Source organism: Simochromis diagramma, unplaced genomic scaffold (assembly GCF_900408965.1).
Source record: "Simochromis diagramma unplaced genomic scaffold, fSimDia1.1 OVJJ01000343.1, whole genome shotgun sequence".
Taxonomy (NCBI): Eukaryota; Metazoa; Chordata; class Actinopteri; order Cichliformes; family Cichlidae; genus Simochromis; species Simochromis diagramma.
In genome coordinates this window covers 6560001-6584727 of record NW_024386831.1, presented here as the reverse complement: position 1 = coordinate 6584727, position 24727 = coordinate 6560001, and the positions used below count along the sequence as shown (strand labels likewise).

The 24727-nt window shown below is 38.3% G+C and overlaps 1 protein-coding gene across 3 annotated transcripts in view; it reads right to left on the bottom strand.

Moving 5' to 3' along the window:
- Positions 1–24727, bottom strand: part of ube2f (ubiquitin-conjugating enzyme E2F (putative)) — a 52457-nt gene that overhangs the window by 7452 nt on the left and 20278 nt on the right. Inside the window, exons 6-9 of one of the 3 annotated variants that reach the window (XM_040027721.1) lie at positions 21174–21244; positions 20813–20870; positions 9706–9738; positions 8633–8695 (exon numbers count right to left, since the gene is read on the bottom strand). In XM_040027721.1, coding sequence (XP_039883655.1) covers positions 8633–8695; positions 9706–9738; positions 20813–20870; positions 21174–21244 — 225 coding nt within the window. Of the gene's footprint in view, positions 1–487; positions 8696–9705; positions 9739–17068; positions 20039–20812; positions 20871–21173; positions 21245–24727 lie in introns of those variants that run through there. The other 2 variants (XM_040027720.1, XM_040027722.1) reach the window with 2 other exon arrangements.

The following is a 24727-nucleotide window of genomic DNA, read 5'->3' as shown; positions in this document are numbered from 1 at the left end:
TTAATGACTAACCTCGTATTGTGGATGGATTATCTCAGTTGTTTTCCTGACTGAAGTTTGGTCCGTTTATATGCGATTGCATTTGTCCCTAACCATCGGGAACCCTCACGTTAACGAGTAGAAAAAAGTTAGCGTTCATCCTCCAGCTTCACTGTGTTTGTTATGCTAACATAGCTGCGTCGCTAGCCACCACGTAGCACATCATTATATACCAGCAAGTCCAACTTCAGTAACCCTACAAACGTCACTGCTGTTTAGTTTTCTGTCTTCATTTATGTTGGAAGTGACAGCAGAGCTGTACGTTTGAATTTTTTAACAAATCTCTCAGTCAGAACATGCTATATCATGTTTAGCTAACTAGCGAGCTAACTTCCTGCTAACTTCTAACTCTGTTAAATGTAATAACTTCTGTTTTCATGGATGCCTGGATGTTAAACTTGATTGTTACACCTGGTAAAGCAGCAACGCTGATCATCTTATTAAAGATGAAAGAATTTAGACAGTTTTTAACTCTCAGTGATGCTGCAGTGTTCGTTTGACTTTGGGACCTGAAGTAACCGAGTTTAGGACCCAGATTACTCCACGAGGCTCTTGACTACAGTAACCGTAATTCTCCGACAATCCATAAAGCGGTGCGGCTTCGTAGCTTACCAAAGTCGTACTAAAGCATTTTTTGACAGATTTTTGAGCGCCGTGTACCAAATAAAATCGGTTTGAGGTCTGTATCACAACCAGAATACATAAGGCGCACTGTCGATTTTTGAGAAAATTAAAGGATTTTCAGTGCGCCTCATAGTGCAGAAAATACTTAAACTGTTAGGGCTGGTAGTAGAGGTGAAATCCTGTGGGGGATATTTTATTTACACACGTTGGGCCCCTTAGTACCAGCTGGGCAGCGCCTAAACACCACAGCCTGTCCGAGTGTTGTTACTGACCATGTCCACCCCTTTATGACCTCAGTGTACCCATCTTTCAGGACAAAGCTCATCGTGAGTTCATTGTGACCCCCTCAGTCAACAGATCTAATAGTGCACCTTTGGGATGTGGTGGAATAGAAGGTTTGCATCACTGATGAGCAGCTGACAGCAACTGTGTGTCACCACTGTGTCAATATCATCTCAAAATCTCAGAGGGATGTTTCCAGCATCTTGCTGAATCTGTACCACAAAGAGTTCAGACAGTTCTGAAGGAAAAAGGATGGGGCAAACTCTGTACTGTAAGATATACTTAATGAAGTGGCCAGTGACGTGCGTATAGACATTAGTATGTCAATCTATCCAAGAACTGCTGAGAGAATTCACTAAAGGCTGAAAATTTTAAGCTCACAGTTCATCTTCTGACTACTGTTATAATAAAACCCTGCCTGTGACACTTAGTGGCTCTTCTTCCTCATTTGGTAGATGACGTGACATCACAGAGGGAATTTAAAAAAAAAATTAAAAAAAAAAAGGCAAATATGTGGTGACAAAATGACACATTAACTGTGGAAGTAAACACCAATAGAGTGCACACAGATTTTAAGATAGAAACTCTTTGTCAACTGGGTCCAATTAAGATGTCAACACAGATTAGGAAGTTTCTCAGTGGCAGAATAAGAAAACAAAAAAAACCTTAATTAAGCTATCACACAAATATGAGGAGAAACAGGATAAGAGCAACAACTCTATTAAAGACGACTCACAAAAAATAGTACGGGTACATTTACATACTTTGATCATATACGTTTCTCTTCCTTTGTTCTCGATTTTTCTCTTACAAAAGAAAATTGGCTGAACTGCAAATTACTCTGAGATTCATTAGATTTAATATTGCAAGTGAACTCTGCAGTCGATTAAAAAGTTTGTTGGACTGGAGCTTACTTTTCTTGGCTTCACCTAGAGAAAGCAATTAACTCTGTTCCTCCAGTGATCTGCACAGGTACTCAAAATATGCACCACCATCAGTGGGAGGGGAATGTAAATGAAACCCTGTGGGTTCAAATGGTTGGTTTAAAATCGGCTAAAATATAAAAACTGAGCAACTGAGGGCCTCGGGATATATCAGGTAAGCAGACTATGAAGGGAAAATATGTCGGAGTAAGGAGCGATGTGAACAGGAAAGTAAAGAAAGGACAGCAAACAGAGATGACATCCATCGAATGAGCCAACTGTTCCCAGTCGTCTTTTTAAACATACAAAAAAGACGAAAGAAAAGCAGAATGAAGAACCAGGCACGTGTTAAAATCATGCTCTAAGCTTCTGTAGTCAATCCACTTGTGTCCACTAATCAAGGATTTCAGTACCCTGGATCATTCTTTGCTGCATGTAAATGTGATTTGATATCTCGCTGGTAAAACCTGGAAGTGTGAAATAAACTCCCAGGTATCCCCCCCCCTCTCCTCTCTCTGCACCTACTCAGCTCAGCTGAAACTTAATTAGCACTGCTGCGGGTGAATAGCTCTGCATTAATTGAGTGCATGGAGTGGTATACTGAGGCCACAGCCTTTTGTTTGAAAAACCTATACTGGAGGTGTCACTATGCAAAAGCAACTCTGCTACAGTCTGAAAGGAGGAGGTGGAGGCTCTGGCCGCTCACGATGGATGACATCGTGGCTCATGCAGCACTGAACTCGTCACCACTCTGGATTCCCTCGGCTTTTTCACCTTAAGAAAGGCCAGGCTGCTCATTATACAACTGCTGCTTTGACTTTGAAATTTAGAGCCAAGTTGTGCCTCACTTTATCTTCCAGTGACTGTTTTCTGATTATTTGCACAAATCTTTGCTTCCACTTCAGCTACAGTTCATCAGTGTCTACAGGCAGGGCCTACGCTTTGTCTGGCCACTCGGACGCACCATCTTTTCAGATGACAACAAATGGAGTTAAAGACCTTTATAGACCACTTTACATCACATGCTTGTTAAGTCAGCACTTGGTCTGACTAAACACAGACAGCAGCAGAGAGCAGACATGTCCGATGCTGTTGTCGTTCACTGCCTGGCTGCCACTGCAGAGCTCTGACACTAAACTGATAGAACAGGTACACAACACAATAAGGTGACTGGAGCTGCTGAAGGCTCTGACAGTGTGCTTGTTAACCCGTGTAAGAGCCTGCAGTGTAAATCCAAAGGACAGTCTCCCCTGTAAGACTTTGGGAGTGGACATTAAACCCCCCCCAGTAAACCTCGTCTGTTGTGTACGTCGATGGCACAAAATGAGTGGACTGTTCACTGTTAGAGATTGTTGGGGTATTATTTTGGGATCCTGTTCTACACCACACACTCCCACATGCACTCATATCCCCAACTTCCTGTACTGTGGACTGAAAGACAGTGAGAAATCGTGTCTATGCATGGAACTCACTCCAAGCTAAATCCATCAGTCATTCAGTTCTTTATATGTTGAGACAGTTATTTTATCTTTTTCTGTTTGTGCCGCGGTTTGACAAATTTAGGGAATACCTTATTACATGTCAGATACAGGGGCAATAACATCTGCTGAAGCCTACTGGGATGGTACCGATAATTCAGGACATTTAGTGGGTTACAAAGTAGAAAAATATTAGTATTTTATAAACAAGAAGTGAACACTGCTTCTTTTAAGAGAGACTCAAGAATAAACAACCTTGATACGTGGTCTCCTTTTGTGCTTTAACGAGACCCTGTGGGTCATTCATGGACAGAAAGCTGATGAGGAGAAGAGAAGCCCAATTGAGATGCAGCAAAAGGTGAGAGAGTGTGTGTCTGTACTTGACACGTCTGACTATTGACTGAAGAAGCAAAGCCACTCGAGAGACCCGGGAGTGAGCATCTGGGAGAGTTAGAGAGAGTTAGTCCCTTTAATTGGTCAGTAACAATAAATGGAGGTGCAGAACATTTAGCATTGTATGAATGAACTTTGAACCCTCCAAGGGCTGACTGGTACAAGGTCACTGTGCGCTTTAGGACAGAGAGTCTACTATGTATCCCAAATACACAGGCTCCCGTTTGTATTTCATATCCACCGAAGTACACGTGCTGTAACACAGTCCTCTGAGCCTTCTGCTCGCTCACGGTTCAGCTTGTTGACGTGTTAACAACATTTGATATTTTATGATAGAAGCATGCTCGTGTTAATGGTAAGAGCCAGTGTACACTGTTCACACTGTCCAGAACATTTCCACCACTGCTGTTGAAAAAACTGAATAAGTAAGATGTAGGACAATTTTTAAACAATGTGATGTTTTTACATTTCTTCTATTGAATTAAAGCATTTCAGTAAAAAGAAATGAGATAGAATCCAACTTCTCTTTCTTGTAGGTGCAAACTTAAAGAAACGTCTTATCGCTGTGATCACCAACAAGGATTTCTCCAACAAGTACTAAGCCATGTTTTGCTTGGAAATCAAATACTTTATTAAAAGTTTAATTTATAATTTTTATGTAATGATTTTGATTCCTGGATCTTTGGTTGATACTCTGTAATTAAAAATGTAATTCCTAAAAACTTGTTAAAACCCTTGATTAAAAACTGAAGATTTGCATTTCATCACAAGGTGATGGCTTTATTTAAAATCCAGCGTGGTGGCACACAGAGCTAAAAAATTACAAATGTGTAATTGTGCAGATACTTGTGGACCTGTATGCTTTTCAGTTTGCTAACAGATTCAGAACTGTACTAAATATTCTTAAAGTAACTAATATAGTTGGTGCATCATCGAATGCAACCCAGCCCCATAGCCCTTCCTCAAGTCTTTCCACCATTAAAATTTACTTTTTTCTTCACATGCAAAACCTACTTCGCGTCAGCATGTATTATGTAACTAGGGCACAGAAAATGTTTACACATCAAGAAAAACAGGTAACTGACAACAAGCGCCCAAATCACCCTGTTCTTGGTTTGAAACACAGATCTCAGAAAGATGACAGTCAGTCAGTCTCATCTTTCACACACTTCTTTAAGCTGGAAGGAGCTAATTAGTATTTATAGATCAAGTCTTTGCTGAAGACTTCAAATGTCAGAGACTGTGTGCATTGCAGAGCTCATTATTAATCCACTTCCTTCATAAATCACAGAGAGATTCATACAGAGAAATACAGTTTCTTTTGTTCTGAACATCTGTCATAGGATGATCTCCTTTCTTCAGTGTCAGCTACTCTACCACGCTTTGATCACCTACTACAAATACAGCAGTTTATGTAAAAGAAAAGTTTCAACAATATATATAAATATAATTTTTAAAGAAGTGGACATGTTAACACAATCTCCCTGTCCTATTTAGAGTTATCTCTGAACTGTTTGTTGTACCGCTGTCTACACATGTACACAGACAAAAACCCACTCACAACTAATAATAGCACAATACCATTATAACCAACAACGCACACACACACAGATTTACACACACTCATACTGCATTGCTCATGAGGATGCTTCCTTTTAGCCACTTTAACCAGCTAATGTATTCAGAGAGCAGCCACAGGAGGAGCCCCACTTCAAATGCCTCAACACAAAGTAGCACACGCATCCACATTCACAAGCATATTTGTGTACTGACACTCGCACTCCCACATCTCTATCCACTCGCTGCTGAAGTTGATTACAGCAGGCTTTGACTCAGTGGGAGTGGGTCACGGTTGGATGACTTTTCAGATGTTGTGACTCTGAAAAGCCACAACAGGCGGTAAAGCACCACTAAAACTTACTGAAACACATTTCGAAATGAGAGATTTTTATCATTAATGTATCAAATTAGTAACTTTGTTAACTCAGAACTATAACTGAAAACACTAAATGGATACACTACAAAAACAAATTCTGCCTTTTGGTCAGTCTTATCAATTCAAACTGCTTTTAGTTTCACAACTGATCTGATTATATATCTGTGGTTCAACGACCAAAAGTCTGTTTCAGTATAAATGTGTGTAATCAGTCAAAGTTTAGAAAAAAAACACTGATTTGACTAAAGCCACATTATAAAGCTGAAACGGGTAAAGGTGCTAAATAACAGACTGGGGCAGTAGAATTTAAAATTTAATTTTAAATAAATTTTGTTTATTTGTTTAATTATAAAGCACCGAATCACAAGTCACCTCAAACTGCTTTATACTGTAAGGTCAAGTTTCTAAAGAACACAGAGAAAACCCCAACAGATGGACAACCCCTATCAGCAAGCACTTGGCGACAGTGGGAAGGAAAAACTCCCTTTTAACAGGAAAAATCCTCCAGCAGAAACAGGCTCAGTGAGGAACAGTTGGGGGTGAGCTCATAGGGTTTTCTGTCAGTGTAATTATCATATTCATTCATTGCTGTAAGTGAACAGCAATGAATGAAGTAGCCACAGCCACACGTAGGCGCTTCTGCTATTCTGTCTGTGCCCCACAGGATGCGGTTGTTGAGACAGCAGTACATCAACTACATTAACTACAAGAAACCTTCATATAGAGATTCTGCACCACATACACTGCAACTAGTGTGACTGTTAATTAGCAATTAAACTGACACCTAAATGTTTAAGTGTCACATGTGGTCAGCTGGTCTGGGAAAAATAAGAAGTGCATTTCCAGTAGTAGATTTTCTTACCCATCACAAGCTGGCTAGACTGTGTGGAAATGTGTTCTACATCCCAGCGGCATTAAAATGCATTAAATTACAATGCACAATATATGAGTAACATATGAGAATAGTGCAGAGTGATACAGGATGCAAGAAAATATCATTCTTATTAACCTTTACCTTTGTAACCAGAAATGAATTTTTAATAACTTATAGTTAAACATTTAAAAGGTCATTGCCCAGGTCACAAACACATATTCTGAAAAGAATGACATATAGTTAGTAAACATTTATACCTACAGGAGCTGCTCAGCCATGCAAGCCCATCCCATGAAGCTCCTGGTGCACAGATTTTGTGCTGCTGTTAATGCCAGAGGAGGTCTGGAACTCTGCAGCCATTAAGGCAGCAGAGCATATAATGTTTTTAGAGGGGTATATTGAACGAATTCATCAGCTACATCGTGTTAGATATTTGTCATAGAAAACCGGAAGTTAAGAGACAAAGAAAGAAGGCTTTCATGAACCAGTAAACCACACTCACATGACAGATTAAGTCTATACATGGTTTACAGGCGTTTGTTTCCACCTATTTAGTCAGTTAATAAAGGTCCAGTGGATGCTTGACAAAACACAGCAGTCAATAAATGAACTATTTGCATGCAAATTTACCTGCGACAGCCTAACAGCTGCAACTTCTGCCACAAACACTTTTTAAACCCTCAGCCTTTTAAAACCCCACGCACAGTCAAACCTGCATATCTAATGGGGGCTCACATGGCAACCATCATCACACACTGTTGGATACACTCCAGTGAACACGGGAAACTGTACGTACACAGGGCAGAAGGTCAGTGATGTACTTCAAAATGCTTTCAGCTTGCCCCTACTGAGCCTTATAATTATTTCAACAGTCAGCAGACTCCCTGCAGATGTTGGCCAGAAATCTATGAATTAAACTTATGTGACCAAAATACTCAAATGATCAGTTTTAACAGTTTTGACACTAAATCGCAGGTAACTGATGGCCAAGTTAAACATAGATGGAAGGGAAGTAAGGCGACGCAGCGGGAATAATAATTTAAAGATTAATCAGCCAGGATAAACATATTTTTTCAGGGATCTTGTGTGTGTATATTTATTTATTTATTCTCTACTGGGATTCCACTGTTCTCATGTTAGCTCAAAGCTTACCCAATATGCAAAAAGCCCAGTAAATCCCTGGCACTTACCAATATAAGCTTGACTAAATATATTAAAGTTATAGTCAGAATACATAATTAGCTTACAAACCATCAGGGTAGTGAAGCATATATAAACCCAGACATCCAGTTTGATGGTGTGTTATTTGACTTACAAATGGCAGAGCGTGCTTCAGAGGCAGCGTATTCAGTAGTCTTGCACAAAAACACCATATGCACCTGCTCTGTACAGACAGTTCTGGAGTCATAACGTCACTGTCTGCTCAAAAAGGTTGCCGTGTGCTCTTTGTCTTCAGCCCACCATACCAGATTAAAGCACACCGAGTTACCACATAATCCACCTACAAAAGCAAGCGGTGTGCACAGAGCACCTCTGAAACCTACAGCAGCAGAAATTTTGTTTCTAAATATAGCTTATATGCAGCAGGATATGCAGCAGTAAGAATCTCACTGTAATGATCGCAACGTGTGTATGTTTCTCCTCCAAGACACGTAGATCAATCTAGCGTACTGGGATTATCAACATCTACATATAACAATGCAACTATTATTTTTAGAACACACATCTACGAATTATATGTTATGTGTAGTAGCTGATCTCAAATGAATGGAGACATTGTTCACATTTTGTGTGCATTACGTGCACACTTACATACATTTTCGTTAAACTAAACTGGAATGTGTTGTCGTGCATATCAGTAAATAAGAGTAAATAAGCTTTTTTTTGCCGTCTCATATATACAGAGATATAATGAAGATTTTAAAAAGGCAATGTGATAAATTAAAGTACAAAGTCTGTGTTTTACATATGTGAGCGATAGCCACAGGCTAGTATTATGAGGACTACGAGCACATCTTGGATGCTGCAGATAATTAACAAGTGTGCCGAATTTATACCAGATGACCTGAACGACATGCCTCACCTTGTCTCTCAGATGATGTTCTGCTGCATCAATGTTCAGCGGGTCATCAAAGTTCAAAAGGTCCTGTGGAAGAGGCAAAGGAGGGGGTCATCATCGTTCGATGGATCAAACCACACACATCTTCAAAACTGGCATTTATTTCAGTATCAGCTACACGTGTTAATTCTGTAAACTTTGGTGTGGGAAATACAACCCACATTCACATTACTTCCTTTCTGTATTGACACCCTGAAAGCAGCAACTGTGATAAACAAAGAAAATTGAGCTAAAACAGACGCCTGAGAAGTGGTTTCCTTATAAAGTGGTAGGACTTAGGGCATGGCCGCCGATATTTAAAGATGTTAGATGCTGTTTAGACATGTTCGAAATGTGATGAGGTTATTCAAGCTCACATTAAATGACTGGACTAAATATTCAAAATGCTTTAAACTCCTTAATCTCTTCTTACTATGGCAGTAAATAACTTTTTAAAAGTTATTTTTATTTAATTAAAAAAAACATATCAGACATACTTTTAAAATTCACGTTTAGATTCACAAAATTAAACATTTAACATAATTCTGAAAGGACATTCAGATAACTGTATGTTTTTCCTCAATATAACCCTCAATTCGATTACTTATCAATTTCATTCATTTCCTAAAGAATTTATAATCAATTAGTCCTTATCTTTCCATATAAGACCTGGAACTAGGAGACATCCAGAGCCAGCTGGCCCAGGATCTCGATAAGTAATACGTAATCCAATTTTCTTGCTTTTATTCCCCATCAACTCAAAGCGTTCATCATGAGGAGAAAGATAATTTCTCTACGCTGCAGAAGCGGATAAAAAAACAAGGACCTTGTTTAATTTGATGTGAATTAAGAGTAATGTCATTAGCATAACCTACATACACCGAGCAGCTTCAATAGTGTGAATGTCTTTGTGAAGGTTTACTCTCCAGTTAAGGGATTTAATTCAGGGAGGGCTTTAGGAAGCTCTTTCGTTGGATTCCCCCGATTTAGATGACGAAATTCTCCAATGAAACTGTGCATGTGTTCACGCGTTAGGTCATAAACTAGCAAAAACTTACAGTAAACAAGGAGTTCAATCCCCAGACCACATCCTAGAAGACAAAAACAAATTAAAGAACATTAACAAAAACACTACACTTACTACATTATATGCATACTATGAACATATTTATACTATGTTTTTAAAAACATTCTGATTTTTGACTTCTGATAATGAAGAAAAACATTTTTGTTTATTTATTAAATTCTATAAAAGCGAATGAAAGATGACGTACAAAACGACAGCACAAAAGCATCTTATAAGTCTGGCAAACTTTTTGGCAAGCAGATGTCAGAGACTGATGAACAGCTCAACACAACATGTATAAGATCTATAACACAATGCAAAACTTTTATAAAAAGTCATTTTCTGCTGAAGTGCTCCAAACTAGCAGAGAACGTGAGAATTCCTCAATAGCTGACATCTAACAACACGTTTGTTGAATAAAACACTTAAAGGCCAGCCTTTCTTTGTTTTGGTGTAAGTGTATTTCCCCTATCTGAAAACACGTTATTAAAGATAAACTGTTTCCTTGACCAGAAGGTCAAAAACGGCAAACATTTTTATACATAACCTGTTACTTAAACACATTTTTACACGTCTAGTAATTTCCTCAAAAGCAAAAAGATGTTTTTCAGTGCAGTCTCATGTTGGGATTATGCACAATAAAAAGGTTGAAGGGTGATCTTCACCCACAATAGCTACAGTAAAGAAAAAAAAGACAGTTAGAAATGACAACAAGTACATCAGAAGAAATTGTGAGAGACCAAAAAGACTAAATAACCTTCATTTCATTCACTTGCTAAATACAACTTGCAATACTGATCATTTTAAAGGATTGCTTTGATTTAACTGAATGCTTTCAGAGGTTTCGTTAACCTTCATTCAGGCCATAAGAAAATATTTTGTTAATTTCCATAATTACATGAAGTTCTGAGTAATGATTATTTTAAAAGACAAACAACTAGCTTGTCTTTCAAAGTTCTGAAGGTGTGCGCTGGATGCTTTGTGAGAAAAGTAAACACAAAGCCTTCTCGTTGTACAATGTTCATGATATTAAAACCAAAAGTTTTCTCTTCCAAATCATGGTGAGCTAAAACTAAATCCCTTCCAGCTTTTATTAAAGCTAGTCTAAAGTAAGAGATTATTTTTACTTTGCTTTACTTTTTCTTAAAGCTGTAAGGCACTGCAGCCAGTGATATGCCCTTCTAAGCAGAAGAAAGTTTATGAGCAACAAGAAAAAGAAAGGGAAAAAGAAAAGTCAACACGAGCTCCGAGTGAACTAGAAGTTAGGTAGGTAAAAACCACTTTAGAGAAAACATCCGCAAAACACAGAAGGAAAAAATGTGAGGAAACTGGTTACCTGAAGAAAAACAAAAACAATGTTATTACCACTCCAATCAACCTAGAAGCAAAAATCTACACTCCACTGACTTACTTTACATACTTCACTGCAAGGACACCCCAGCAGCCCAGTGCTCAGAGCCACGAGTGTGAGCAGAAGTCAGCAAAAGTCAGTAAAAGAGAAAGGACGACTTTGAAAAGTGTCACGACGCCTATTTCCAGAATTTTCTAAAAGCTATGGTGCACCTTAAAAACAAACATCGGATTTAAACTGTGAAACAAACATTGTTTTTTTTCTAATCCTTTAACAAAAAGAACCTCTGGCAGCATTTCTGATTAGTCAGCAAATAGTTTTGTTTGAAGTGAATTCATAAAACCACAAAGATGATTCTCAGCACTGGAACTACTGATATAGGACCTGACTATAAAGCACCTATTAGAAACACTTACATAGAATAAGTTGAAAATAAACACATGTAGGCACAATATTTCTGCTGAAATAAACCTTAAAGCAATGAAATATTGAATATGGCATGACTATATACAAATACACACAGCAAAGATATTTCATGTAGCAGTGTGTGGGCTGAAGTACAGAAGAGCGGTGACCAACAATCCTTTTTTTGTGTTTTCTTTTCACTTTTGTGAACCTGATGACACTTGCTGACGCACATCAACCCAAAGTCAACCACTCTCACACATATGATCACACTCACACCTACCTTTAGGTAAACAAACACAGGCCACGTTTTAACTTGAGCTGGGGTCACACAGAGAGACAGGCCAGGAATAGAAAGGGACAGCCACAAAAAACCTTAAACAATATGACTGTGAGCATCACTCGAAGCCTTTTATGTCCTTCATAAATCGTTCCACCAGATAATCAGTGAAAGGCTGTTTAAATGTTGCCATTTTTAATTATAATAGCTGTTCTAGCAACCACTTAGCTTTGGATATGCAAAGTACAATCGTAATTTGGACAGATTTAGAGCCAGTTTAAGGCCAAAGCAGTGTTGGGGGTTATTCATTACAAAGTTATGCATTTTACTATAATCATTTGTACTTTGGTATGTACGCTCTCTCCTCCTTAGCAGCTGGGCCAATCTGAACGAAACTTTGCACAGACATCATCACACATACAGCAATCATTAACATCTATGCTTTTAAATTTATTTTAAATCAGAATTATCTTGATTTTTCTCTATTCTTATTAGTGCTGCCACGATTAGTCGACTAGTCACGATTACGTCGACTATCAAAATCGTCGACGACTGATTTAATAGTCGACGCGTCGTTTGAAGCTTTGTAAGATCACAAAAGACACAGGAATAAGTAGCAGGATTTAAGAGTGTAATAACGGACTGAAACAGAAGATGGCAGCACTGCATGTACAAGGATGCCAGCTGCCGTTAAACACCGAAGAAGAAGAAGCTCTGTCCCAGAATTTATAGCGCAGCCCTGCTCAGTTTCCAACAATGGCGGCAGCTAGTTAGTTTTAATATTACTCTTATTATTCTTTCTGGGTCACAAAATAAATGTTTAACATATTTTCAGGCGAGAATGTAGCTGTGTAAACCTCAAATATCTGCTCAGTTTATCAAGACACCACATACTTTCAAAAGCGCTCCGACATTTTCGGAGACGTCTGTTACCCACTAGCTCGATAGCTAGCCGGGGGCTAGGCTCACTAGAGCCCGTGAGAACACCGGACCCCCGGCAAATCGTTTTCAAACCCACCGCCGTCTTTCACTACTCAGGTTAAACATGATATACAAGTCGCTTAGATAACTTAAAATGTTATTGTTTGGCTTTTTTTTAGTATTTTATTTGTTCCTGAGTAAATCGGTTTGGCTGAGATTAAAGTTATAGTTTTTACACAGCTGAATAAACGTCAAGCAGACAGCTGATTATCAGAAGTGTGAGATGCTCGAGAATTTACTCCGGTGTCCTGTTATATTTTAGATAGCAAGGAGTTTAAACTTCACCGAAACAATCTGCAAATTTCATTAAAATTTAATAAACTATCATCTTGCCTTTATTTTTAGTTAGCACATACCCTAAACACTTAAAGCTGTAAGCTAATGATAGTTATATAAGAGCAGATGCTGCTGGTGCAATAAGCTGTACGTTTTACGTCCAATGGATGATGATCTGATTAGTCGACTAGTCGCAAAAATAATCGGTGACTAGTCGACTATCAAAATAATCGTTTGTGGCAGCCCTAATTCTTATATTATGTTTTTGTCAATAACAAGCACTACTACTTACTGTATAATAGGTCTGACAGCTAAAGCTTGGGCAAAATCAGGAAATTGATCTCGACAATGATCCCAAACACAGCAGCAAACCTCTAACAGAATGGCTGCAAAAGAAAAGAATCGAGGTGTTGCAACAGCCCAGTCAAAGATCAGACCTCAAGTCGAGAGAAACCCTGTGGACTCAAACAATCATCTCAAGTTATGACTCTTAAAGTTCTACAAGTAGTCGAATTGTGGGATGTACTCATTTTTTGCACACACACTTCTACTAAATTTTTGTGAAGCTTTGTGAAGTTTTTCACAGGACTGATTGTGTGAGATTAGCCTCTAATTGTTCTGAACGGAGCCACAGGGCTGTAATCTACCCATACGTATTATGGACTCATTCTAATAACATCTCCTGTCATTCAAAGTAAATTAACAGTCTGAGCAGCAACTATCAAAACCACCTTAGATGCAAATTAAAGTATAATAAATGCAAGTCTGCCACAAACTTTGGTAAATCCCATTTGTATGATTCATTCAAATACTCTTCTCAAAAAAAAGTTACATTGTGTAAGGAATACATATGCAAAAATGTATTTGTCCACGACTTGTTTCTTTTAACATTACGATAAAGAGAAAACCAATTATGTCCTCACACTGGATACAAAGTTGCTTTCTGTGCAGTGCCTTCTTATAATCAAAGTCATGGAAAAGAAAACGACAGAGGAACCGTGGCTGAAGTACTTTATCAAAGAGGTTTCAGAGTAAAGTGTTCTCCATTTCTCAGATTTTCAAGTTTCATTTTATAGAAATAAAAATGCTTTTTTAAAATCAGCACAGATTAGGATTTGTTTTATTTTTTATACATTTCCACTGTGTTCTGGAAACTAGTGCCAACAAGCAACATGAGATTAAAGTAGAATGTAACGTAATTGATTTGAGCTTCGGAGGAGGATTTGTGGGGTTCCATAGAAGTAATCAGAGGAAGGTAAATGAACATAAGACTATGTGTGCATGTCCACTACATCACCTGTGGTTGTACACCAAACCACAACAAGAAAAACTGCTTATAACCACAGCATATACAGGCTGAGCAACTCATGAGCTCTATAACCTTAACAAATTGTGACAACATCTAAAATGTAATCAAAAACTGACTTAGGGATTTGGAAATTATCTCAATTCTACATTTATTAGAAAATAATACAAAAACTACATGCAAATTTAACCTTTTTAGTTTAAGATTTTCTGTGTCTGTGAATTTACCATGGGTGTGTTATTCACCACCTTGTGTTGCTCACAGAGATTACTGTGAAAAAGAGTGTATACACCTGCGCAGCGCTAACATTTACATTTCTTTTTTACAGCAGATGGTTAATCAATTGATTTGATCATGTGATTTACAGCAGGACACAACTTAATGATGTTTTTCTACCACAGGATTACTGAGATATTGTGTGAAGAAAACTGTGGTTACAGGATATATGTTGATGTTGAAATTACACTGTGTTGTTGAGGTAATGTTGGAGAAAATGTGAATGTTACAGGGGAGAAATAAATACAGTTTGAGACATACTGTCCCTATCAGGTGCTGCTGACGACGCCCACAGCAGTGAAGATTGCTGAAAGAAACACTTGGATACATCAAGCGCACTAATAAAAGGTGACACACATCCAGGCCAGCTCGGAGTAAGTGGCAGGAAGACCGGGTACAAAGGGGGGGGGAAGCCTCCAGGGCCCCTCGTCTCAATCCGGTGAAGAAACCAACTGAGCCACAGGTACTCATCAGAATGGCTGGGAATGTGCTGTGCACCTTCTTGAGCCTGTGGACCCTGAGTGGGATGACAGGAGCGCACTGGGACAGAGCAAACCACACCCAGTACCTGCATGGGTTTTCAACCAACTACTGGTGGCAGTTAATGAACACAACCGCTCACATAAACAACGAGACCAATTGTTATGCTTGTGATGCCACTGGCTACACATTCTTCTGGACTGTGGCCATATAGCATCACTGAGAGCGAGACAGTTTGTTTGGTTGCCTTAGCAACACATCCAGGAGTAAACGTACTTGGAACACTGCCAACTTTTCAACTCCTCTGAACCTGAATGGACGGTTGATTCACCAGTAGCCGGGAAGGTGAACTGCTCTGGTGCGACAGACCTGCTGGCCGGACTCCAAGTATCTGACTCGCTGCAGGACATTGAACTGCTAAACAAACTGGAAACAGGCCAATTACTTATGTGTATGAAGGACAATGGATTAATCCAAGTTGGAGATTTATCATGGAATTTGTGCGACATCATCTATTCTTTTGTCTTCTTCAAGAAGGATGTAAACAGAGAAGCCTTTTGTCTACATTTACATCGTGAACACTTGAGGTTTTGAGCCAAGAAGATCAAAACAGCTTGATCCAATTTCCTTTACAAAGCTTTTTCTGCGGTGACAACAGGACAGGAGAAGAGTTGTAAATGCAGATAATTCACCAGTTGACTCTAACCCCCACAGGACGCCTACAGTGAGAAGATTTGGGGGGTTGATAGGAGTCATAAAGAAGGGTGTTGACCAGGCTACAGCTTTGAAGTTAGCTGAGAGCCACATGGACAGACAATAAAGTCAACTGATATGTTTGAATGCCTATGTCTGTATACAGTTGGATTGTAGTGACATATGATTTTTGAGAATGTTGATTCCTCTTGTTTGACTGTTGACATTCAGTTGTTTACTTGCAGAAATGCATGATGAATCGCACGAAAGGAGTAGATGCACCACAAGGCTGGATAGTTTGGTTACTGTCTAATCCTTGGTGGCATCTTCTTTTGAAAATATTAACTCCTGTTTTTGAACTGTTGACATTGATTTGCTTATGTATAGGATGCATTTTACCGTGTATAAGATCAATGCTAAACTAAAATGATTTCTAATACATTTGTTAATTATGTAATTTTACAAGAATATGAAATGACTGAAATGAATGACATGACAGAAGCCTGTGTATAAATGACACCTGCGCTGAAAATGTCAAGCAAGAGGTGCGTGGCTAAGAATATACTACACAGGAATAATTTGGAGCATAAAAATAACAAAACAGGAGGGAAATGTTAGAGTGAATTGTTAAATGTTGTCATTTTTATGCTTACCATTTCTACATTGTTTTAACTCTGTGATGAAAGGAATTCATTCTTTTGTCCCCCTCCCCAGCCTCTCGAGGTTCTGGGGGGGCTGTAGTGTTTTATTGCAGATACATCCTATCTGGAAGATCTGTTTCTTGTGATGTTGCTCCTGCTTTTATGACCCTTTGGTCAGCAGGAGGTCACACACATGCACACATACTCATATGCATACAGATGTTCACACTAGGGCTGCTCAATTAATCGAATTTTAATCTAAATTATGATCTGGGCTTTCAACGATCATTAAAAATGACTGAGCCGATTATTAGCACCTCCCTCGTGCTTTACTCTCGCGCTGCTCCGTGTGGCAAATCGAGCGCACCTCTCTGCATTTCAAACTCGCGTCACAACAATTAAGAGGACCCGATGGAAGCTCGGAAAGCTAAGCAGAAGTTATTTGGAGAGGAGAGTGACTGCCGTTGGTTGAAAAGAGAGGTAAAAAAACTTCAGTGGTGTGGAAACATTACGGGTTCAGTCAGACGTGGATCAAGTAGACACAGTGTGTAAACTTTGCTACGGTGTTGTAGCTGCTCCACAGAGCAACACTGCAAAGTTCACTAAACATAGATGTTTACATTTTTCATTTATTTTTTATATTGCAAACATTTGCACTGTTATCAGTATTTGCACACTATTTTATATTATTTTTTGACAATCTTTAAAGTTATTATTCAATACATTGTTATTGTTAAATAAATATCGTCAAATAATCGAGTGTATGATGTGTATTGTGTGAACTGCTTTCCCAATAAAAGGCAGTGAGAGGAGGCCGTCATTGGGGTCATTTTCGTGGTAGACACCGACGAGGCCTCCCTTGCAAGTAAATCGATCGATCGCTGACTGTCTTGTTTTCTTCATGATGAATAAGTCTCTAAACCAGCGGGGCTTTTGGAAACACAGACCCAACATTTATTTTGTATCAAATGTAGAAAAAAAATACCTGAAACATTTTTTAAAACCAACCACAGGTCATAAGTAACACGGCTGCATATGAAGAGGTAAAGAATGGAAAGTGTTCACTACTTTCTGGAATATTGAATTAGATATTCAAATTGTTAAGCAACATTAAAACTGCAAGTAATTCACTGACTGTGGTACCTAATCTAATCCAAGTTTTAGAAATTCAACAGAAATGCCTGGTTATAAGGGACAAAACCAATGTTGAATAGCCATGATCTCCTGGCCTTCAGGCAGCACGGCATTTACAATAAAGGGGAAAAAAAGAAAAGATCTGGTTGGTGAAATCACTCTGTGCGCTCAGAAACTCTTTTCAGGAATCTTGCTAACTCAACCATTCACGGATTCAAGGTAATAACTCTACAAAGAAACAATGACAAGGATTTATTGGACCCAGCTCATTTAAGATTGTGGGAGTTAAAGATGTCCTGCTGTCCGCAAATCAACATTGGACATTTTTGGATCACAGCAGCGGTGGCCACCAGACTTTTACTGCCATAAAAGCAGCTAAAAAAAAAAAAAAAAAATCAAAAACGCATGTTTTTTTCCAAAGTGTACATTGTTTCGTAGATGTTAAAAGTAGATTTGACACATTCTTTAATTCTTGTACAATCATGTTGTACACGGAAGAATAGTAGATAATTCAGTTCTTTTGTACAGTTATTTTTCTCCAAGTTATAAGCCTACATTTCTATAATTTCCCTTTATGAATCCTTAGTAGAAACCTGATTGCAGACACATAACAGTCATTGGATCCCGTTATACATTTCCCCCCCTAACCGACTGTGACTGAGAGCATGCTAAATAATGTAACATCATTTATTCAATGCTCTGGGGATACTAAACCTGTAATGATGATCACCCAATAAAAGAAAACATAACCAGCCTGAGAGTTTCAACTATGTGAGACATATTGTACAAGGACAAATAGTATGAACAAAGTGTTTGTACAAGAATAAAGGAATGTGTCTTCTTTGAAGGAAGGTAAAGAATAAAAGCAATGTCTGCAAAAAACAAAAACAAAAGGCAAAGGAAGGCAGCTAGTCTGGATTGACACACACACACAAAACCTAAAACAGGAATAAAGGGTAAGACAAATCCTGACAGTAACTTCCGACAAGCGCCTTTGCAGGAAACTCGAGGGTATTCAAAGAGGATTTAGTGAATGACCCTCTAAACTCGGAAATCCTGCACTGGAGGAAGAAAGCCCACCCAGTACTTCAAATGCATACATGCATACATTTGCATATTTCTAAAACTACAAGAGCATACCAGTGCAGTTTGTGACAGCAATTTTTATATACTCTTGAATCTCTGCAGAGAAATCTTATTTAACGTAGAAAGTACAACTACATTATGTTTCAGTCCATAGTTTCTATCAGACATTATTTCAGTCAACCTTGAATTGGGCTAGAGGAGGACGTCCTTGCTCGAGTCTTCAGTAACTCTTTCTTAAGAGCTAAAAAAAAAAAAAAAAAAAATCTAAATTGAGTGAAGGGTGAAGCATGAAAAGTCAAGGCTTTCTTTTACATGCCGCTGAAAAGCTTTTTTATTGTGGAGTTTATCTTCCACGGCCCTGCAACACTTTATTGCGTCCTGAGAGAATGCCAAAGCTCTGAGCTGTATTTTTTCTGCCTCTTTGTTAGTTTAAGAAAGTGAAAGACACCGTGTGTCAAGGAGTGTGATGCTCGTGTCTTTTGTGTTTGAAATCATATACAACCCCAACTCCTGTGTAAAGTAAATAAAAACAGAAAACAATCACTTGCAAAACTCATGAACCCATATTTTACTCCCAATAGAGCACAGAAAACATGTTTATGAAAAGATGGGCAGAGGTTCACCAGTCTGCAAGTCTGTAAAAACACAGCGTCTACAAATAGAAGAACAATTTCAGAATAACGATGCTCCACTTAAATTTGTGATGACTTTGAATATCTTATTATCTGCAGTACGTAACGCCTACAAAAGAAATATCTGCGTGCAAACACGTGGTCTTCAGGCCCTCAGGCAGCACTGCATTAAAAACAGGCTTGATTCTGTCATGGAAATTACTGCCTGGGCTCAGGAACACGTCCAGGACACAGTTTACCGTGCAATCCACAAATGCAGGTTAAAGCTCTATGATACAAAGAAGGAGCCATGTGTGAACGTGATCCAGAAACACTACCATGTTCTCTGGGACAAGGCTTTTTAAAATGAACTGAAGCAAAGTGGAAAACTGTTCTGTGGTCAAACGACTTGAAATTAATTGACGACATCTGGCTTGCAGTTGAAAACTCTTGATCTTTGATGATATAGGGTGACATGGGTTTTAGAGGAACATATGCTCCTATTTATCTAAGCAAAACCTTACATATTCATATTCAGGATAATCAGCAAGAGGAAGCAGAACTGCGCTTTACATCTATTACAACAACACGGCTTCACAGAAGAGTCTGGGCGATGAACTGGCCTGCTTACATTCCAGACATTTTACCTTTTAAAAACGTTTAGCTCGTCATGAAAAAAAAAAAATTGGACAAGGACGACCCGGGACTGCTGAGCAGCAAGAATCCTCGCTCAGACGAGACTGCGTCAACCTCCTTCTCCCCAAAGTCTAGCAGCGCCCCTCCTCAGTTCCCAGATGTTTACAGACTGTTAAATTAAAAAAAGACATGCTGGGTCCGTCCTAATGTTTGACGCACGATTCTCCCATAGAGTTCAAAATGACTTTATTTTTTTCTGAAAATGGGACATTATTTCAGTTTAAACATCTGATGTTTTCTACATTTCACTGCGAGTAAAATATGGGTTTTATGAGATTTGCAAATCACTGTATTTTGCTTTAATTTACATGTTACAGTGTCCACATTTCTTAAAAATTAGCATTGCATCAATATTTCCCTCCAAGGGTTCAGCACGATATAAGTTATATAGTTAGTTGAAATAGTCTTGAAAAAAAATAATAGCATTAAGTTTAATTTTGATTCACATATAAATGAAGATATCTGTGCGCTTCATAGCAGGAACAGAGCAAAACAAAAGCCTTGGGTTTCAAACAAGCTTGGCAGACTATGACCACCACATGTTGGTCTCTGACGGAGAAAATTGACCTGTTATCCAGATAGTTTGTTGAGTTTTGGGTACATTGCAATGGTATCAAAAGCTAAGGAGAGATTCATAAATATTATGACGTAGCAATTAGAAGGGTCCAAACTTTTTTTCATCATAGAGTCCAATTCTAGTAAGACAGGTACTGCCGACATCAGCAAACTGCACCTTTCATCACACCTTTGAGCCACATCTTTGTAACAGGACTTGAATTGAACCCCTAGCCCACAGATAAAACACTGATGATGACCCCAAAGTTCAATTACACAGCAAAAACAAAGAAAAGGAAATTCTACTGAAGAAAAAGTTACACTTTACCTTTAATGTTCTAGTGGGGGCCCAGCCTGTGCCATCAATAGAGTGCTCCCGCAATAAGCTGCAGAAGAAAAAAGAGATACACAGCTAGAGTATCTGCAATACTGTAAATGCTTGCGCTTTATGTAAGATGCTTTGTGTGAGCTTTTTAATGCACAATGGTTGTTTTTTTTTCACTGCAGACTACTAATTTGTTTTGCATTTGCATGCATTGTCAAGGATTCTCAAAGAATGAGGGCTCAGAGAAATTATTTTTCAGTTTTGGTTTTCTATCAATTTCTAGGCTAAATAGAAAATGACAACATGAGATAAAATGTCACGCGCTAGGAAGAAGTAATATTGGGGAAGGGTACACACAATTTACCTCAAACAGATTTCTCCATTCTCCGTGATATTGGGATGCCATATTCTGGTCAGACATCTCACTTTAGGAGGCTGGAAACCAACAAACCAACAATTTAGGAAGAGACACATTTAAGTTATCTGATTATTTTAACATTATGTGATGTTTTAAAAGCAGTCCATTTCTACTTCCTATTAGTCTCCCAAGTTACCTGAGCATCACTTCATACACGCGCTAAACCAACTTAATTAATCAGACTAAATTTCATTAGATGACAGACAAGACTCAGACACAGAGAAATGTCCAAGAAAGAAAACCCTCAACCAGAAAATAAAAACAGAGGAATCATGTTAAATGAGTATTGTTTCTTTATTGAATCGTGTTGTGCAAACAGCAGTTAAAAAGCAGAGCATACAAAACCCAGCAGAGTGTCCAAAAATGGTCTAGTCATCATTTCTGGGCAACGAGGATGCTTCTGAGCCTTTGGTGCACGTGCCTCGTGTCCCACTGTCTCTAGTAAAGCATTATTGACTTTTCTGACCTCTTTTCTTTGCTAGCAAATGTGACATAGGCCACTGTAAAAACAGTAAAATCATGTCATTAGAATTTTATTGTAGCTTTACAGGAATGGTTTCAAAGATGATGTTTGAATTAAGTAAGTAAAAACAAAGAAGACAGTAAGGAAGGTTTCTAGCTTAGAGCTCCCGTTACTGCAGCATGATGAGAAAAAACATAGATAAATCTAATTTCCTGTGACACTATCGTCTACTTTTCAACTTCAGATGCACGTACATATTCAACAAGACATTGTGGTGGTTTTTGTTTACCCTTATGAAAAACGTTAACTGGGCAAAATAGATTTAAATACAGAGGACCTTCATATGAGAACAAGCCACCACCAGCTCTTCAGTCCATAACTGCATTTTAATCTTTCAAAAAACAATAAAAACCAATGTTAATTTCTAATAGTATATGATGTGAATATTTATTATATTAGTAAATTATTGTATGTCACTTATCTGTTTCTCCTGCTAACCTGTTAATGTTATAGGGGAGGTGGCCTTATAAAACCTTATGGTCTTCCTAACCTCTCCTGCACAGTTGTTCTTATTTTTAAACTGTTGTTGGTTGTTGTTGTTAATAATAATAATAATAATTTGTTGCTGTTGATTCTATTTCTGTCCAAAACAAAAACAAACTTTTTGCTAATCAGATTTTTTTTAAACGTGTTTAAGCTTCCCCATTCTGGACTTGATGGCTACTTTCTTTTTCCTATAATGCTATTTGTCTGGAGCCGTTTTGTTATGAAAAAAAAAAGAGTAATATACAGTAGCCCCCAGCAAGTCACAACACCCTATTTTCAAGTACAGCCAAAAAAGAAATGTTTCTTATCGCACTTTTTATGACTAACACCTTATTACAAAGAGATCGCACTCATAAATAGTTGAAAATGAAGAAACGCTGTTGCATGACTCACACTGTTCACTTCACCCCGATAAGTCGGAGTGACTTGAGTGATAATTATAATTATGTCTGCAACAAACCGTGTGTTGTAATGAAAACATCAAACTGACAATAAGCAAGTACACTGATGAAATAAAGACTGTTTTTCTGCATCCTTGCACATATTTGTAGAATCATTCTGATGTCCTGATATCTACAAAACTTTATACCAGCAGCTACGTGATGTGGTTCTGATGAGAATTAAATTATATGGATTTAATTTCTCAAATTACTTGTTTCTATATCATGAAGTTAAGTCTTACACTGATGTCAATCCCATCTTGACATTTTGAGTACCTACATGTGACAACCAACTATTGCATTTGGAGATGACAAAGCTATTAAACATAAACAAGTATTGATACTTCACATCTAACAGGAACTGGATTACAGTAAAGTGAGGGGGTATTTCTGGAACAAATCTAACAGTTATTGAAAATGCTTCTCTTTGCTTGTGTTGTAATACTGTTTAACTGGTCAGTAAGACTAGAAAAGCACATGATTGTGTTTCAGTTAAAGTTTATCAATAGATCAACTAATGTAACATTTTAGGCCATTTGAAATTAGCAGATTATTTTTTACATTTAAAAACCTATAATCAAGAACTTCTTGTTCAACAGCAAGGTGAACATTTGTATCAGCTCAGATTAGAAAGAATTTGTTTTTAAAAAGACGTGAGTGTCAGTCTGATAATGAATAAACCCACTTATTATTCCCCTAACAGCTGACATTTTGAGTCGTAAGGTCGATCTGATTAACTGTTCATGGAAATTATTTTTCTTGGTGATTGTTCAGGAAGGATCTGTCCATGAGCAAGATTTTACAGCTACACAGCTCATAAGAAAGCCTCGCTTCAGGTCAGAGATACATGTCAAAATTAAAAGCAGGTTTTTTTTCATGATTAACAGGTGTTTAGCCCTCAGCCGTAAAAGGCTGACAGAGTATTATAGTCAGCTTGCCGAGCGGGCGATGCGGACATGCAAGTTTGTCAACATGATAACTCAAGAATGAGCAACGTAGAAGTTTTGAAATTTATACTACTGATGTATAAAGATTTTATTTGAGAATTGTAATTTGCTCCATAAACAGCATGTATGAGTGTATTTATGTGTTCATTAATTCCGTCTCTAACCCCCGACTTTATTCTGGCTCTACCATGAGGAGAAAGCCATATTTACAACCTGGAGAGCACAGACTCACAACTAACCTTGCTAAGATACAGCAATTATTAATTTAGTGCATCATATCATTTGTAAAGATAGTTCAGTTTAACTGCTGGAGTCAAGCCAGTAATAAATGTAGGCATTTTTAAAAAAAACAAAAAACAAAAAAAACAAAACAGTTTTGCATCTTAACAGTTGCCTAGTTTACCTCATATCTCTGTTTCCGTTCACAGTTTGTTCAATTACTCACTCACAGATCCCCATCTACTCCACTTAACTCTGGTGTACCCCAGGGCTCTGTCCTGGGTCCTTTACCCTTTATTATCCATCTCCTACCCTTAGGTAATATTTTCAAGAAATATAACATCCAATTTCACTGCTATGCAGACGACACCCAGCTCTAGGGCTGCCACGATTAGTCGACTAGTCATGATTACGTCAATTATTAAAATCGTCGACGACTAATTTAATAGTCGATGCATCGTTTGAAGCTTTGTAAGATCCCAGAAGACGCAGGAATAAGTAGTAGGATTTAAGAGTGTAATAACGGACTGAAACAGAAGATGGCAGCACTGCATGTACAAGGATGCCAGCTGCCGTTAAACCCCGAAGAAGCACGGCCCAGCGCAGTTATCAACAATGGCGGCAGCTAGTTAGTTTTAATATTACTCTTATTATTCTTTTTGGGACACAAAATAAAGTTTAACATATTTTCAGGCGAGAATGTAGCTGTGTAAACCTCAAATATCTGCTCAGTTTATCAAGACACCACATATATTTCAAAAGCGCTCCGACGTTTTCGGAGACGTCTGTTACCCACTAGCTCGATAGCTAGCCGGGGGCATGGCTCACTAGAGCCGTGAGAACACCGGACTCCCGGCATATCGTTTTCAAACTCACCGCCGTCTT